This window comes from Sardina pilchardus, chromosome 14 (assembly GCF_963854185.1).
Source record: "Sardina pilchardus chromosome 14, fSarPil1.1, whole genome shotgun sequence".
NCBI lineage: Eukaryota > Metazoa > Chordata > Actinopteri > Clupeiformes > Clupeidae > Sardina > Sardina pilchardus.
In genome coordinates, this window is record NC_085007.1 from 27770219 (window position 1) to 27789489 (window position 19271).

The following is a 19271-nucleotide window of genomic DNA, read 5'->3' on the forward strand; positions in this document are numbered from 1 at the left end:
CAAATGCAGCACATAACTGTATTTTCAAATTCAATCTGTCATAAAATGCATGCAAATGTTGCACTATATGCCCATAACTGTATGCACTGTAGACATTCTGTGCCATACATACATCCCTCACAGCATGCATACAGTGGAATAGAGTGCACTCTGCTCATCAGTCGGCACACGTTGTCTCCACACACATAAAGACCTACATACAGGCTGACTGTGTCCTCTCTAATTCTTCTCCACTGGCCTACATTTAAAAGTGATACCGTATGCAAAGAGAGTACTGTATATAACCCCAAAAATACACTCACACTCTCTCCCTCTCTCTCACACACACACTCTCTCTCTCACACACACACACACTCTCACACACCATCATCGGCGATCACTCGTAGCGAGTATGATTGTCCTCCGGTCACTTGTGGGTTGTCAGATGGCGGTTGAGGCCAATCCGCGATCCACAGTTCATACACACACACACACACACACACACACACACACGCAGCTTGTCCGAGCCCTTGGCACAGGTAAGCTGGCGACTAAAGTGTTCTCGTTACGGTAATGGGCAGAGCGCTGTGGCAGCATCAGCAGTGGTGGCGAGGCGGCGTGGCGCGCTGGGCTCTGGGCTCTGGGTGTGTCTGGGCGACGGGACCACCTGCTCGGGCATTAGCACATTAAATGGCCTGACCGTCCCTGACGGCCACCGCGCACATAACATCATTACAACCAGGACCAGAGCCAGAAAACCCAGCACTCGCCCCTCATTACCTGTGCGTGTGTGTGTGTGTGTGTGTCTGGGTCTGTATATACTTAGTATCTTTCTGTGTGGTGTGTGCATGCTCATGTATGCTAAGTAATATGTGCTAACTGTATGTCTTTCTGTGTACATTTGTACATGTATGTATGTGCACTTGTATGTGAGACTATTGGTCACCACTCTAAAAGTAATCCATATGCAGCCACATAATTGTCTGCATAATTGTTCATATAAATTGGCCATCTTCTGCTCTGGCCAAAAGGTCACGGATCACACATGCCCATTTGTCACCTAAATGCAGCTGCTGCATATGATTGAGACATACTACAGTCACCCCTGACATGTGCCTAAGAGTAAGAATAGGAGCCTATGTGTCATAGTCATTTTACGATTTCTGCTGTAATTATTTGTTTGGCAAAGTGAGCTCTGATTCAGTTGTGGCCGATTGCTAGCTCAGTCCACATGACCGCAGTCATGCGAGGGGTTCTGCGCCATGACCTCAGTGCAGACTCACGTCCCCGCCCCGGCAACAGGATGGGAGGGCACTGGAGACACGGCAACGCTGCTGCGGATCTCATGAGAGCACAAATGGTGGGGGAATCATGTGACGGTGAAACGCTCAGAGAACGATAGAGAACAAGAGAGACACTGGGATGATGAACGATAGAGAACGAGGGAGACACTGGGATGGGCTGAGTGAAAACGCTCAGAGAACGATAGAGACCGAGAGAGACACTGGGGTGGGCTGAAGAGAAGACACAGCACCCTCCATATTTATTGGCATCCATGGTGAAGATAAGTAAAAAGAGGTAGAAAACATCTTCTGTTGGTATTTTGTCTTAGTTCCATAATGAAAACAATGAGGACAAATTCAACATTGCAGAGATGAAGAAAATCCTCATAAATAAATAAATATTTTCAACAAAAACGTACACACCACAATCATTGGCACCCCTGTAATACAAAGCCGGAGATTTGAGAGAAATGTCTCTTTACAGAATATCTCTGGATTGTCTGTAGTGGTTTTCTACAGAGTTTAGATGAGGGAACTGACATTACCATGGTAGAAACTTGATTTTGTGTTCGCTAAGTCTGTGCAAAGAACCATTCACATCCTACTTTTAGTGTATTGGCAGGGACATCCACATTTTGATATAAAATCCCAAGGTATTTCTTGCAGCTCATGATACCATGAAACCAAAAGAAGTTCCCAGAACATCACAGCCCTTCCACCATACTTACACTTTGGCATGGATCTCTTTTCTGTATAGCCATGAATGCCAAGCCCACCTTGAAAATTTGTTGGCTAAAGGTTCAATTTTCTTTTTATCTGACCATAGAACACAATTCCAGGCAATGTCCCAATAGCTTTTAGCAACTCCAGCCTTTTACATTTGTAGTTAATGCAGTTAAATCTGTTAGCATGAAGGTCACTTCTATTGTTTATTTTTTAGACTTGGTGATCCCAAGTGGTTCTTAGGGAATTTTGACCTCTCTTCCCATTCTCTTCCCTGTGTGTAGGACTGTAATAGACATGGGTCTTATTCAAAGTAATGTTCAATGTAACAGTTCCAACAGTTCCATTTGACTGAAACTTTTTCCCATTTTCTGACATTATTCCATCTTAAAGAATGACTACGGCATTTGACCTCTGTGTGACTTTATTGTCACACCTAAAACTAGAAATCATATTACTGCTCAAATGTTGAAAAACACTCTTCATTTAAATAACTATAAGGGAAAATTACCAGTTACATCTTATTTATACGATTTTCAAGAGGTGCCAGTAATTGTGATTTCTTTAAGGTTGTTCGAGGTTGAATTTTTCCCTCATTGTTTTCATTGTGAATCTAAGATGAAGTGGGCGCAGATAATTTTTCGAAACCTCTTTTTACTCATATTCACCAGGGGTACCAATAAATGTGGATGGCACTGTAGCGCTCAAGTTTCCTGTCAAAACATATCCTGCCTTCTTTTTTTTTAATGCAATATTACTCCTCTACTCCTATAGTCAAACACTATATGAAACCACGACTCTTCTGCTATTATGTTTGGCAGACAGCTCATCTAACTAGGCGCTTGTGTGCACCAGACTCTTCTGCGGCACCTATCAGCAACACCAGCTGATTTTTTAACACCGCTCGGACCCACTCATCCCCCTCCAAACGCGTCGATGCGGAGGGGCTTTAGCACACGTTAGCCACAGGGTAGTGACAGATTGCAAGTGAGAGTACAGGGCTCCCATATGTGGCATGAGAACCAGCTGGGTCCATTGTTGGGCGGCAGCGGTCCCCGCAGGAGAGGGCCCCGGTCTGGGCCGCATGGGGCTTTTCTTCCCCTGGCCACGGCACTGGGGGTGGGGGAGGTGGGGGTTACGGTGATCTACATCGCTAATGCTATTATTCACACCGGGGCCTTAACTCCTCGCCCTCCCCAAACCCCCCTCCCCAGCACCATAACCCCGCCACCCTAGTGTGCACTCGCCCATGATTGACACCTATATTTGTTTTATTCATATTGTCCTGTCTAAAATATGTAAATCCGTCTCGGAGATGATTTTAAAATAGACGAATCGAGCCCAGACGATGCACGGATCAGACGTTGACAACATATGGTAGAATATTTTGAATAATCAGCGAGCCGCCACCTCTCCCTTTTCCCTTCTCTCTCTCTCTCTCGTTTCTCTCTCTCTCTCCCTCCCTCTCTCTCTCTCTCTCTCTCTCTCTCTCTGTCTTTCGCGCGCTGCTCTTCGCTTCGCTTCGGAGCCGGGTGTTTATGCAGGTGTGATGTTCACTTCAGCGCGCTCCTCAAGCAGATACACAGGAGTCATCATATGCCACATCACAGGCACAAAACAAATGCACATACGCACTCGCGCACACACACACACACACACACACACACCCCCCCACACACACACTCACACTCTCTCACACACACACACACACGCACACACGCACACACGCACACACGCACACACACGCACACACACGCACACACACGCACACACACGCACCCACACGCACACACACGCACACACACCCACACACACACACACACACACACACACGCACACACACCCGCACATCACAAGTCAGAAATCCTGGGCGGCATCAGAGGCTTCAGACAGGGTGGCGCACTGCCTCTAATCCCCGTGTAGCGGCGTCCCTTTCCTCTGTCTCTCCGCGAGGGACCCCTTTGCTTGTTCCATTAACTTCAAATCACTCTTGATTCTCTTGGTCGCTCCTCTGTTTATCGTTCCTCTCGCTCAATCACTCACTCATGCTGTCACACATTCCCTCCGTCGCTCCACTGACTGGCTGCCTGTCTGTCTGTCGTTTCATTCTAATTCGATTCTATTCGCTTGTCTGCCGAGAGGGCGCTCACCGGTTCGATCTGCAGTGCGTTCCTGTAGCTGCCGAAGAGGGCAGCCTGGGCTTTGAGGAAGGCCCTGGACACTCCATCACCGGTTGTGGTGGAGACCTTCTTCAGACGGTTCTTCAGGGACGACACCTGCAGAGACAACAGAACCCATGTTCTCAGCACAGCAAACGTGAACAGCACAGCAAAAAAAATGCAATTTCTATGATTTTCAAATGTTCCAGTTTGTGACAGAAAAAAAAACCACTCTGGTATGACTTTAATCATAGGATATGATCATATCTGGTTTGTGTAAAAAAAATCTTTATATTTTTAAAAGATAGTAAGTACTACTATTTTGCTGGCAGTAATTCCTGGAGTGTTTAACTGCACACACAAAAGAAATGTGAGCCCAGATATAAATGACTCTCTCAGATGTTGAGGGGTGAGACAGAAGGCTTCAGGTCCCCAGGCCAGCGGCCTCAGGTAGTGGGCTGTCCAATCTCATCGCACGGCCCGGCTCCATTGCCCCCCCGACCGCCAGAGAGCCGAGCGCGGTCGACGGTGCAGGAGACCGAGAGAGCCAATGACATTATTCTACTTGAATAGCCTTTACGAGACGGCCGTTTAGGCTTAATGCAGCAAACGCATGCCCACAAGGCCTGAAGTAATCCATCCCGCTTTCTCTCTCTCTCTCGCTCTCACACACTCTGGCTCTCTTCCTCTTTCTCTCTCTCTCTCTCTCTCTCTCTCTCTCTCTCTCTCTCTCTCTCTCTCTCGTGCTCTCTCTTCATCACTCTTCCTCCCTTCTGCTGCCAGCCATTAGGACCCCAAGGCCAAACCTTGTTAGCAAAGACTTTTTACCCCAAAAAAACAAACCGCCGCCAAAAAAAAAAGAAAGGAAGAGAGAAAAAATTAAATACGTCGCTCAAAAGATTGGCAAAGAGGGCAACAGAGCATGAAGGGATGTAAATGCTGCCTTGGCTTTCCTTCTCCTTAAACTCAAGTGACAGTTCCACTAAGAGGATTTGAGGCGGGGGGAAAAACAATGCAAAAAAATATGTATATACACAGACATAAAAAAAATGGACTTAACGAATAATAAACAAATGGAATTGACAAGGGGCCTGGGCTTTTCCGACGTTCTCTTTCATGCCAATTGGCATCCTGAGCGCGGCTCTCGTGTTGCCACGTGGATCGGCGCTGCGTTTGTGGGCGCTGCGTTTGTGTAACGCGTGTTGTGCCAACCCCAAACTCACGAGGAGGCATCGTGTTGGTCCCCCGGAGAACTCAGTCACAGAGTTTCCTTCTTAAAAAAAAAAAACCCAGAGTGGACAACATGAACAAAGCAGGATATCTGGGTTGAAACAGCTTTTTAAGGGGGTGGTGGGGTGGTGGGGGGTGGTATGGTGCACGGAGCAGGCCAAAGCGGATGACCACGGAGTCGGAAGTCTCTCGGGGCTTTATGGCATTCCTGCGAGCGGGGGGCCCCAGGGGGAGCCGGTGGGGGTGAGGGCTGGAGAGGAGGCCTCCAGGATCTTTACGGGCACCCGAGGCCTCTGATGTGGCGCGCCGCTCCTGCAACACCAGCGCTTTAATCACCGTGGAGCCCCGTTAAAAGAGGGGGCGCTGGGCGGAGAGGGGCGTAGTCGCCAGCCTCACGACTCAGTCGCTGGCCAGTTCATAAAAAAAAAGGGAAAAAAAAGAAAAATATACGAGGAAAAAAAGAGAGAGAGAAAGAGAGAGAAAAAAGCCTCTGGGTGCCCCGTGGTGGTGACTCACACGGGGGAACAGCCAGTCAGGCCCCACGGCATTGTGGGATACGGCGGTGGAGCCAGCGCTGCTCACAGCCAGGCCAGCTCTCATGGGGCTGGGGGACTGCAGCGGTGGCGGTGGCGGAGGGGGGGTGAGGGAGCGAGGGAGGGAGGGAGGCAGGGAGGGGGGACAGGCAGCCCTCCAGACACCGCAGCCCCACGCTGGGCGCGGAGGTGGCCTGAGGGGAGGAGGACGCTGGGTCTGCCGTGGCTCCCGTGGGCCAAGCGGACGCCGCAGACGAGCCGGACTCAGCCGGAGCCGTGGGGCGGCCAGACGGCCTAAATTAAAGCCAGGACCAGCTGAGGGAGTTGTGGAGGTGAAGCCTCAAAAGCCTCAAGCCCATGACGACAGCGTTGGAGGAAGAAAATAAATCCTCACATGCAAATAAAAAGTTTGAAATGGTTTGGCATTTATGAGGAAGAGCACACACACACACACACACACACACACACACACACGCACACGCACACGCACACGCACACGCACACACTCACACATATGCAAGTGGGTATGTAGGTGACTCATTTAACTAACCAAAAACATCTTGAATCACACTGAGATCCAGGGAAATTGAAGCATTTACTGTATGTAGGCCAAGCTTGCAGAATGTATGGGAAAGACCATCTGATGATACATTGACCATCATGTCACCCTGCATCATAATGAGGTCTCTTCTCGAGTCCGTCTCAAACAATATTGGTCACTGTCACTGATTTAACGGAACACTAATGAACACAATCTCTCTGGTACCCGTCCCTCACATCCAATTGTTGACTTCAAACAACATGATGCTACTTCTCATAATCACTCCTGAATGCACACCACCTGTTAACAATGGTGACCCTCACCAGACACACACACACACACACACACACACACACAGACGCAGTCGGCCTAACGAGGCTGTGCTGCATGGTGGCTGCTATGTGTGTGTTTGGCAGTGGAGATCAAACGCAGCAGGTCTAGTGGCCTCCTCCTCCTCCCCTCTTAGCTCTGTGCTCCAGGGCGTTTGATCAGGTCATTACCAGGCCACTTTAGATGCAGGTGGCCATACACACACACACACACACACACACACACACACACACACACATGTATGCTCACCCGCACAAGGACATAGACACAGCTCCAAACACACACACACACACTCAGATACTCATTCATATACATGTATTCCCCACATAGACAGGCATATAACTGAATATTGCGCATCCAGGATAGCTGGAGAGGAAAGAAGTCTTCATGGCCAATTTGATGGCCATGCTCCTCAGAGGAAAGCCTCTTGCTTGGGTTGACAAGCTCAAAGCACAGGGAGAGAATCACATGTGTGTGTGTGTGTGTGTGTGTGTGTGTGTGTGGGAGGGTGAGCTATGAGGGTAGGTGACAGAAGATGAGTGTTTTTTTAACAGAGCAATAGGCTCCTAATCAGACACACACTCACCACGTCGTTGGGCAGGCTCTGGAGGTCATCAAAAGGTGTCTCTAGCGTGTTGGTGTCCACGTTGAGCACCACCACGTCATCCAAGGCCATGCTCCGCACCTTCTGCAGAGAGACAAGCAACCAACGAGAGAGGGGGAAGAGGAAGAAGAGAGAGAGAGTGAGTGAAAGAAGAGAGAAAGGAGGAAAAGAAGGACAGGAGAGAGAGAGGGAGGGACAACAGGGAAAGAAACAGGGGAAAGAGAGAGAAAAGAGGGAATGTGAAAGAAGAGAGAAAGTGAAAGAGGAAAGGAGAGAGAGAGAGAGAGAGAGAGAGAGAGGGACAACACAGAAAGGAAAGATTAATTCCTCCGACGTGGCCTTCTCTCCCCGGAGAGAGGGGCGGCGAGAGGTACGAGACGGGAGAACTGAGATCAGCACTAGTGCTAACAGCTGACCAGTTCCTCAGACAGACTTCCAGCGCTGCTGATGCAGGAGAAAGCTCCGGCGCAGGAGACGGCACCAGCGCTACAGCGCTACAGCACACGACCCTTTGGGACGCGCTGCTGCTGCTGCTGTCTGCCCATGTCTGCTTTCTATGCATCTTTCAAGGCCGCAGAATGTAAAATAGGCTGCCGCATGTAGAAACCAAACGCTGCGAGAGACTCATGCAGTGGAACATCAATAAAAAGGTGTTTATTTGGCCATGTGAAATAGAAACAGGATTTCAAGGTCCTATTGACAATGCATATTAAAAGATATGTTGAAGCGTTCATCTAATATGCACTGCAAACCTGTGTGACAGATTCACTCTGTTGCGTAGTGTAAGTGTGCCAAAACAACGCATTTCTGAGGAGTTTTAACTGTGCCAAGTTCGTCTTTCTCACTGTAGCGCCTCCAACTGCCAGAGAAATGGGTGATCCCTTTACCTCTGCTCTGCCCGTTTCACAGGATGTGGGTGACCAATGGGAGCCGAGCTGACCTCTCACCGGCCAATAGCCACAGGACAGGCCTCTCATCCAGTAATGGCAAAGCCTGCAATGAGGGTGTCCACACAGGGCACCAGAGCATGGCGGGTCAGCGGCCCCCACCCTCACACCTGGGCCTTAAAGAGGGGGCCCGGGGACCGCTTTTAAGAACCCGAGCACAGCCCCGTGGCCCTCGGAGCTAAACAGGCCCCCGAAGAGCGCTGAACGATCGGCGGCGCTCTTGATTAATACATCATCATCAGGCCCGATCAGCCGAGTGATGAATCGAGAGGGTGATGCTGAGACCGTGACCTCGGAGTCGCGAGCGGGAGGGGGGAGGGAGGCAGGCAGGAGGGGGGGGGAGAGACGGGACGGCCGAAAGCGAGGATGATGAAGAGATGAGGGACGCTGAGACCCCAACGCGGGACGGGAGAGGTGCTCGCAGCTCACTCCTGTCAGGCCCCCCACCCCCTCCGTACTCCCCATCCAGACGGCGGTCGGCCCATTAATCATTGCTGTGGCCCGTGGCATGTAGCCGGCGGATCAGAGCTGGGCTGGGCCGGGCCCGGGATGCATTCGGAGGCGACTGAATGGGCTTTAATGACTACAGAGGAGCGGCATAATAGGAGGCTGAGAATGGCCCCGTGCTCCGCTAACGCATGCCGATCGATGCGCCGGCCGCCTGACTGTCCGGCTGCGCAATTAGGGGCTTTTTGTCCAGAGGTGTGTTTCTCACCCTGAGGATGAAAGCCTCACTTCACACAGACCTTTTCAATATGAGGCTTTCACTGTACGTGTGTGTAGTGTGTGCGTGTGTGTGTGTGTGTGTGTGTGTGTGTGTGTACTGAAACTGAAATAGGTTGTTTTTTTTAACCAAAGCCTGAGAAACTACTGCAACACCAAAACATCTAAAGGGTAAAAACTCCAGACTTTCTAAACACATGTCCTTGTCTATGAGGAGTAGCGTAAACAGAGCAACTCACCTCCATCAGGCTGGAATGTACTCCAATGAGGTAAGGCATGGGGGCGCTGTGGAGTGAAAATATACAGCGTGAGCTTCCGTACAGTTCAGCAAACCGTATACATTAATTATAGCAAAGCCATTTACATACAAGGAGAATATACTGTATAGCTGAGAATAATCAAAACCACAGCAAACATCCTGAGGAGGATCACAAGTAACTTACACAACAACTGTGCTGATGCAATGGCCTGACAGGCCTACAACTCCTATTCAATAACCGCATTAATACCAAAGGTGTAAATACACACACACAAACACACACACACACACACAAGATACCCAGTCTGACTTCCAGGCTAGGACTGAGAGAGTCATCTCTAACACACACACACACACACACACACACACACACACACGCCCACGAGTCCTGTCTAATAACCTCCACCGCGGGCACTGCCAGCGCGGGGCATTGGGACAGCTTTCCGACCAGGGTAAAGAGCCCTGGGCTCAGCCTCCTGACTGAGCCTGCTGTCTAACGGATATGGCCGTCCTCCCCAATGAGGCCTCGTCACAGCCGCGGAGAGGAATTAGAGGGGGAGACGTGTCTGAGCTGGGCGATATGTGGCTGATTGGGTACTGGTCAGAGAGAGAGAGTGAGAGAGCGAGAGAGCGAGAGAGCGAGAGAGAGAGAGGGTCGAAGAAAAAGGGGGATGAGGGAACCTGTCACCCATCACGGGCGCACTGAAGCCAAACCCGCCAGCCTTTAATTAAGTGTCCTCGTTTCCATCTCCTGTGCCGTGACATTCAATTAAAATACAGACTCCTTTTTCGTCAAATGAGAGGGGGGTGATGGCGGTGTCAGGGATATAAATAAATAAATAAAATAAATAGAGACGGTTAAAAGTTCTGGGCTTTTCGAGAGCAGCCAGAGAAAGCCAGGTAAATAAATAAACAAACAGGGAGAAAAACATTGGTAAACGCACAACTGGATGTTTTGGCTGACGCTAATTTTCGCTCGTGCCCAATTATTTATAGTGGTTGGCTGAACGTGGAACAAGGGGGTTGGGGGGGGCAGAGAGAAGCTGGAGTTACGTGATCCGGCAGGGGCCTTCAGCTGGCCAACTGAGCCCCGGCAAAAAAAAAAAAAATCTCGAAAAACCTCGACATCAAATTAGCACAGGGCCCTGTGTCCTCTGGCTCTCCAGCACGACGGATGCAGTCAGCCAATGGTATGGCGTGAAGACAGCGTGCCCCCACTCCTGCATACACCATGCACACACACACACACACACACACACACACACACACACACACACACACACACACACGCGTGTCAGATGAGTGATTAGCGGTTTTTCGCAAGGAAAGTAAAGAAAGAGCGATAATTAGCTTACTTGCCCTCGTCACCCACCCCTTACCTAGATGCTGAGCTCCCCTTAATTAACACTGGTTGCTACGGAGATGAAAGGTACTTGTTTAGAAAATAATAAAATCCTTAAAAAAACACACTGCTTTGTTTCCAGAAAAGTGCATTCATGTGACTACACCTCATGGTGATTGGCTTGCGTATGGCTACACAATCCCACACAAACACATGCAGCGACAATGGCTCTAATTAAGGGTCTCCGACTTAATTAGTGTATCTATTGCCATTTCAGGGTGTGCTTGCAAGAAGAATGTCCGCTCACACGTGATGGTCGTGAGCAAAAGAAACATATTCCATAGCAACTGTCGACTGAAAAACAGAATGATACAGCAATGTCCGGAATTTAAATGAGGTGCGCCGAAGAAAAGGGGACATTTTCCTTTTCCGTCTTTTGTCCCCTCCACCTCCAGCTCCTCCGCTTTCGCTCCTCCTTTCTCCTGCACCTCCGCAAGTGTTTCTCTTTTCTTTCGCACCTGCCTTGACAACAGACGAGCCATTAAAGCAAGGTGTCGGCTTCGATTTCCCCTGCTTAAGTGTCAGCACAATCAGCTGCTACTGCTGTTTGCACCCACACAGCCGAGATGCCAGCCACAAAAATCTCGCCACAGCAACAGTCTCCATCGAGCTGCTTCAGACAACGCGTTCTGCACATACAACTATGCTATGGTGTATCGGTGAAAAATCAAAGGTTTTGGGATGACAACATTTTTAGGACATACGGTATCAAGACATTCTGAGCCACTGCACAGGTCTTCCTAATAGATTTTCATACACAGGCTGATGCTTTCAGAGAGAATGATCCTTTTATCAAAAGAACACATATTGTAGGATGACTGCCCGAGTCTAACTGAAGAATTCTCTACTAACATTGTCTACTGCGGCAAACCACCAGACTCACCACCAACCACCAGACTACTTCAAAGTTAACCTTAGGCAAACTATTTGTACAATCGGTCAAGTATGTTACATTCGGTATGGATTTGGGATGGAGATTGTCAATATGTCACAAAGACTCGAGTTTACAAACATATTTGTGATGAAAATGTCAGAGACAAGAGCTTTGTTCAGCATTTCTGGGCAAAAGCCTAATCTAGCTTGGCTCGAAATTAACTTTGATTTGAATCCAAGGGCAGGCACTTCACAGAGAGGACCTTCAAAAAAAGAAAAGTACCTCTCTACATGAATAAAGCATTTCACAAGACCTCCTAAACACCACAAACCAAGGATTTGAAACCTATTTAATCGGGCAGATTGTGCTTTCTCTGATTTGCACCGAGAGCTTTGAGAGAGCCCAGCTGCCGGGCAGAGCACTCACCAGCAGTAGTCGACGAGGTGCTGAGGAAGGACAGGAATGTAAACATGTTGCCAGTACATGGGATACAACAAGGCCGCCGCGCCGTGGACACAAGCCGTTAACTGTGGGAGAGAGAGAGAGTGAACACGGCTGTCGTCACACACACACACACACACACACACACACACACACACACACACACACACACACACACACACACACACACACACACACACACACACACACACACACACACACACACACACACACACACACACACACACACACACACACACACACACACACACACACACACACACACACACACACACACACACACACACACACACACACACACACACACACACACACACACACACACACACACACACACACACACACACACACACACAAGGAAATCAGTCTTACTCTGCTGAAACAATGCCCGAGAGGCCAGACCCAGAGGACAAGGGAAATATGAATAATAAAACATGTTTACTGTATACCATGACCATCAGTTAAAGTAACAGCGTAGATCTTCACACAATCCATTCTTCTAGAACTCCTCTTCTCTCTGAAGTGCTCTCCATTTGCAACTGATTCACAGCCACAGGCTAATGCCAATTCTAGTGCCAATGAATACTTGTACATGACTAATAGTACCTCTTACAGTATGCAAATCTGAAGTGAATACAGTAAATCTTAACAGCATTATATTTTGAGTGACTAAATATTGAGGTTACACTGTGATTATGAACACTTCCAACACTGCAGGGACAGAGAAGCCACTGGGCTCACTTCAGGCATACTGTACTTGCATGGAGTCGAGGATAACGATAAAGCTCCTCTACAGTATATGAAGTTGGGGCATGGCAATAACAGTGACTGGTATACAAGGGAGTGGAATGTTAACAGGTTGAATGATTGTAACATGGCCAAATCACTTCACCATGTACAAGAGACATACAAGACCATATCAACAAAGAAAAAAATCTAACCAAAACACATACAGAGAAAATGGAACATTTCAAAATCATAGCAGTTAAGTTAGAGAGCCATAAAAAAAGGTCTGATATCAATTTCTTTGTTGAGGCTTGGATCATCGATGTATCCTATCTATAGATCCAATAGGTCTCTCTCCTTTTAGCAGTTTGAGATGATATCTTTCAAAACTGCGTTGTGTGTAACACACACGTAGGATCATATCTACTTGTCAGGTTAGGATGTGTTTCTGAGAACCAGCACAGGAAAAAATATGAGATTTCACACTTTTGGGAAACTGTGAGGGAATCGCAAAGGTATCAGATTATGCACAAAATGTCCTGCACCTTTGTACCTCATAAATATTAAAATGATGTTTATGCCACTCCTTTTGGCAAAAAAAGCGCCCGCACCACCACCCATCTTCAAACAGATGCTAATTTGGCCCGCAGCTATGATTACAACTTCAAGGTTTCACATTAGACAGTGTGGACATGACACAAACCAGGATGTTTGTCAGGGGTTTCACATCAGGGCTCATGATTATACTCGTAAAATTCATGAGATTAAAAACACGCCGCCGCAAGAAGCCTACTTTCTTCTTTCTCCCTCTCCCTCTCCCTCTCTCTCTCACACACACACACACTCTCTCTCTCTCCACAAACAGACACACACCACACACAAACTGGGGATGGCTGCTCTGCTGCATGTGAGCATGGGGTGATACCAAGGCAGATGTGAGCCAGTGTTCCCTGCTGTATGCTGTGGCTGCTGCTGCTGCTGCGGTGGTTCCTGTTCGTCTCCCTGCCACACGGCCCGGCACCACACCACACCACACCGCACCACATCGCAGCGCACCACACCACACCGCCTGACTCCTGGTGATGTCATCGCCCCTTCCCATAAAGCCTCACCGCAGGGTTCTGGACAAACAAAGTGCCTGCTGCACGTTGGGGGGGGGGGGGGGGGGGGACCTCGGGTCAAACAGTGTGCGGCCAGATTACTCAGGGCCATCAAAGCAGAGCAGGCCTGCCTCTGCCCGGGTGCGTCTAATTGTTCGTGCCGGGAAAACGACGACTTCATTTCCTCTATGGTGTGTGTGTGTATATGTGTGTGTGTGCACGTGTGTGTGTGTGTGTGTTTTCCCCCCTGCATAACTGTCACTGCTGTCTGGCGGCAGCTCTGCTTGGCTTTGTGCGTCAGGTAGTGAGGAACGTGGCGCATGGCAGCAGCCGCGGCTGATCAAAATCAGAGTCCCCCCCAATAAAGCGGCAGATGTGTCAATAGCTTTGGCGGCGCCCACTCTTAAACAACGCCAGTCTCGGAACGACGCGGCGGGTCCACGCGGGCCGTTTCATCCACTTCTATATTAAGATCCGTCAAAATCAGGGGGGAATAAAAAATCGAAGAGATTTTCTTCTTCTTTTTTTTTTTTGGTATTTTTACCTCGCGGAAGGCCCCCTTTAACCCTGGCTCGTCAATCAAACTGCCCGTGTGCCAGAGATTTCAGAGCGCCGCGTCTCAGCGCGTTTAATCTGGTCTGAAGTCTCAAAACAAACGAGGAGGGGGCCGCCGCTTTGGATCCCATCGCCGAGACGTCCCTGTCCCTCACGTGAGGAGAGGCGAGGCGAGGCGAGGCTGGCAGGCAGGTGTTGGGAGGCCCTGGGGAACGCCCGTCACGCTCCCATCCAGGCATACCTGGCAGTCTCTTCACAGGTAAGAGACACGGAGCCGGTCTGGGATGCCCGAGATTAATCGCATCCTCTTAAGGACGGAGGATGACAACGATGTCCGACATGACGGGAGGCTTCATCAGGCGTCTCCTTCACTTGAGTTCACACAACACGAGGCTCAGCAAGCAAACTAACTCACACTGGAATGGAGCTCCACACACTTCAAGCCATTTAGGAGGCTTTAGAAAAAAAATGTGTTGAGAAAACACTGAGGCCTTGAGTTGTCTTGACCAAAGTGAAAGCCCAGGCAGAAAGCTTCTGGGTTACTTGTGTCTCAGGCAAAAAGCTTTTATTTGGAGCATTCCAAAGAAACCCCTTTAAATGACATCTTACACCGACTCTCTCCAGGACACTTACAAAATCAATACGCATTAACAAAATAAAAACCTTAGTTGTGAAGAGGAAGGCTTAATGGCTAGCTGACCATATGTTGAGTTAGAAACTGTCTCTCTTATTGTGCATCTTGACAAAAAAAAAGAGGGGGTGAGATGGATCTTGAAAACATTTTTTTTTTAGCAGAACACCAGCAATGTCTCCACCCTGGACATGAGTTCAAATTGTTTCTCAGTTTGAACTCCGACAGAAACAAAATCAAACATGTTTTCAAAAGGCAACTCCATTCCATTTCACACATGGCACATTTATAGACTCTTAAGAGGCCAAAAATCAATATCCCAACCCCAAAGACATGAGGCTGGGGTTTTAATCCTGCTGAACAATAACGTTGGCCAATAAAGGTGGCCAGTTGTTGCCTCGGTGGGGAAAAAGAGAGTGGCATTTTCAACATCTACGCAATATTTATATACCTGTACATTCTATCTAAACTCTAGTTATATTTAAAAGTGCTTAAGTAAAGTTGATAGCATCAATATTTTTAGCAGGGACAAAGTAAAGAACAAACATTAACTTAAGTCAAATTTGGTGCATCACCAGATGTCATCCAGATAAATAATTATTCTCTGTTCATCAAAAATAAAATTCAGCCACAACGAAAGAAAACCCAGTGAAATCTAGATTCTATTATTTTTTTCTCTTTCCTATTTGGCCGCTCTCAAACACACACGCACACATCCACAAGACACATCCACGCACACACACACACACACACACACACACACATACACCTGACTAGAGAACATCTCTTCCTGTAAGGCTATTGTGTGTTGCCTGTAGGCTTTGCCCCCTGTGGAGAGAAGTGTGTGGGTTAAATGAGTGAACACGTGGGACAATGGAGAGAAGAGAGAGAAGAGAAGAAATGAGAGAGAGAGAGAGAGAGAAAGATATTGAGAATGAGAGAAAGTTAAGAGATGGAGCGATGAAGAAAGAAACAGAGAGAGAGAGGGGAAAGTGAAGAGGCTAGAAAAAGAGTGAGGTAGAAAGAAGAGAGGGAAACAAGGTCCAAAGAACAGAAAGGCCGAATGAGAGAAAGAAAGAGTGAGAGAAAGAAGGAAAGAAAGAGAGAGAGAAAGAAAGGAGGAGTGAAGAGTGAAGGGGCTACAGTACTTACAGTGCTTAGTTTGCTACAGCAGAGCAGGACTCGGCGCTCATAAAGCATGCTAGCGTACAGATGGAGCATGTTATTGACATCTACGGCTACAAAATACTCTGTTAGGTTTCTCTGCAAGAAAACAAGAGCAAAAACAAACACAGAGAAAAAAACAGACACAGTGGAGAAGGTTAGTCGTGAGGCAAACACAGGGACCCAGGACTGTGCAATGGTCAAGAAAAAAAACAGAACACACGTATCACATTTATCATGACTGTGGGGGAGGTGAACCACACACTACAGCACAGCAGAGGGCTAATGGCTAACGCCAGCAGCTCAGTGCTCCTGTTTAACACTGGTGTGACAGCGGGAGTGACGGGACGCGGTGACACACGACGCCTGAACTTTCTCTACTGGTGCACCGTGAGGTGAGGAGACTGCTGTGACGGGGGAATTGGCAGGCTAAACACATCATCCATCAGTGGAGACGGCACTCAAAGGCACAAAAGGCAGGGTGATTCACAAGGAGACTAAATGCTCCCAGGCAACCAGAGAGAGGGGAACTCATCTGTAGATTAGCTTTCATACCAGCGAGGTGTCTGACACAAAACACATTTAGCTGGGCAAGACTTGTCAACCTGTTTAGCAAAGAATTGTCCTCCTCTATGTCACTTCTTGTGCCGTTTCATAATGATATCACAGCACCACAACATTAATGTACTTGTGCCATTACTGTAGTCCAAATCTGAGCTAAATTAGGAGAGCACATCTCCAGCCCAGCTAAAAATATGTTCCTAGAGATATCTGGAGATATCCCAGCCCCTTCTCCCTCCCCGAGCTACAGGGCTAGTGTCTGCCGTTTAGAAACATTTGCGCTGACTGGCAATTAATCTGGAGAGATGCTTGTACTGTATGTGTAGTGGTAAGTGTGGAAAATGGGGCACTTGCTCTTATTATAACATATTCTGCATATTGTTCCTTCAAATGAAATATTTAACAACGTGCTCATATGGCCCTGTGGTTTACAGTGCAACAGACATGATGTCATATCAATATACTGTGCCTATGTGCACTTCCCTATACACGCACGCACACACACACACACACACACAAACACACACACACACACACACACACACACACACACACACACACACACACACACAAACAGACCTGCTTGTATGTACGCAGACACAGAAACACACACAGACACACACACACACACTCTGCCGCAGGGTCTATTGCCTCAGCCACTGGCAAGAAATGGGGGGAAGTGGGAGAATGAAAGAGGGGTATTGATCCAGCTGACTCTTCCCATTCCCGCCTCAGAGAAAGGATGAGAGCGGAGCGGAGCGGAGCACTCTGTTGTGCACTCGATGCCGAGCTCCGTTGGGGTCGGATCAGCAGCGGCGGGCTGAACCGCTGGCAGGAAACATTTAACCCATCAGTGATGGACGGGAAGTTTTCCCTTAACTAGAGGGGGGCCCGACCGCATCAGACGCACTAGTCTGGGGCGAGGATCAATCACCCCAGTGCAGCCGGTTAATCGCACTTGTACGGGGGGTTTGATTTGTACATGTTGTGCCTTCACCTCTTGCCAGCCCTTACACAGCCCTCTTTTGCAGGCTTTAAAAAGGTGTGTGCATGTGTGAGTTTCTGTGTGTGTGTGTGTGTGTGTGTCATGATGTTTGCTAAGTGTACAGCACTGAATATAGTGGAGAGGTGTTTGGTTGAATAGCAGGGAGTTCCACTCACATTCTCTGGTATACTGGGCAGCTCCCTGTAGTCAGGCACGGTGAAGTAAGAATGCTGCACAAAGAGAGACAAAACAGACAGCGTTAAAAAAAACCACGACAAGCGCAAAAACAAAACACCGCATTAGAAAACCAAATCTTGCTCTATCCACGCGAGGTGGTTTCCGGGAACACATCGGATATTTTGTGGAGTGAGGATCAAGCCTGCCCCCTTTTTACCATTCTAATTTTAAAAAAGGCAAAAGGTCCCAGAATTCTGCTGCCTGCACCTCGAGAACCGTCAGGGAACCGTTAAGTTCAGAAACCTCTCAGTGTGGAGCCCCTCTCCTCTCATATGCTCTCTCTCTCTCTCTCTTTCTTTCACTCTCTCTCTTTCTTTCACTCTCTCTCTCTCTCTTTCTTTCACTCTCTCGCTCTCTCTGTCCCCTGCAGACACCAGGGTGGCAGACATGACAGGGGAGCAGGCAGAACACAAATAGAAGTGAAGGTGTCTGGAGAGGAGCAGCACTGGAGGGGGAGCGGGAGCCAGGATTTGGCACAGGGGTGGGGGGGCTGGGGGGGCTGGGGGGGCGCAATAATAAACTCTGCTCATCCACTAGTGTCATCTCTCTCTCTCTCTCTCTTTCTCTCTCCAGCTCTCTCTTATTTCTTTTATTCCCAAACACTCCTTCCCCTCGGTGTCAATGTTCTCCCCTCCTCCGCTGCCTGCTCTGAATCCGTTAGCCGCTCCACCACCTGTGAAATGAGCCTCTCTGGGAAGAGGGAGAGGAGAGGAGAGTGGAAGACAAGGACAAGAGAGGAGAGGAGAGGGGAGGAGAGGAGAGGGGAGGAGAGGAGAGGAGAGGAAAATAAAGGAAAGGAAAGGAAAGGAAAGGAAAGGAGGGGAGAGGAGAGGAAAAGAAAGGAGAGGAGAGGAGAGGAGAGGAGAGGAGAGGAGAGAGAAGAGGAGAGGAGGCCACCAGCCCCCCTTTCAAGTGCACCTGGGAGGCAGCCGAGTGCATCGGTATTGGTAGCCAGACAGACTCTGCTCGCTCTGCTAAGAGCAGCTCAGCCCAAACACAGGCCGGTGCTGGCAGACGCAGAGAGCAGGACATGACATGGATGTGAAGAGACGACAGCGCTCTGTGTGCACTGTGAGTCCCGTATCACATACGCGCGCGGTGAGAAAGTCGCTGTATTGTACAAGGGGCAACAGATATCCAAATCTCTGTGAGCGGCTGAGTTTGTCTGTGGCTGCTGTATTGTACAAGGGGCAACAGATATCCAAATCTCTGTGAGTAGCTGAGTTTGTCTGTGGCTGCTGTATTGTACAAGGGGCAACAGAT

General features: G+C 48.7%; 1 protein-coding gene across 4 annotated transcripts in view; it reads right to left on the reverse strand.

The window, feature by feature from the left end:
- Positions 1-19271, reverse strand: part of dennd1a (DENN/MADD domain containing 1A) — an 89812-nt gene that overhangs the window by 22074 nt on the left and 48467 nt on the right. For all 4 annotated transcript variants that reach the window (XM_062554962.1, XM_062554960.1, XM_062554961.1 and 1 more), the window contains exons 8-13: positions 17948-18001; positions 16214-16324; positions 12014-12114; positions 9292-9337; positions 7365-7466; positions 4136-4261 (exon numbers count right to left, since the gene is read on the reverse strand). In XM_062554962.1, the coding sequence (XP_062410946.1) occupies positions 4136-4261; positions 7365-7466; positions 9292-9337; positions 12014-12114; positions 16214-16324; positions 17948-18001 (540 nt within the window). The remainder of the gene's footprint in view (positions 1-4135; positions 4262-7364; positions 7467-9291; positions 9338-12013; positions 12115-16213; positions 16325-17947; positions 18002-19271) is intronic.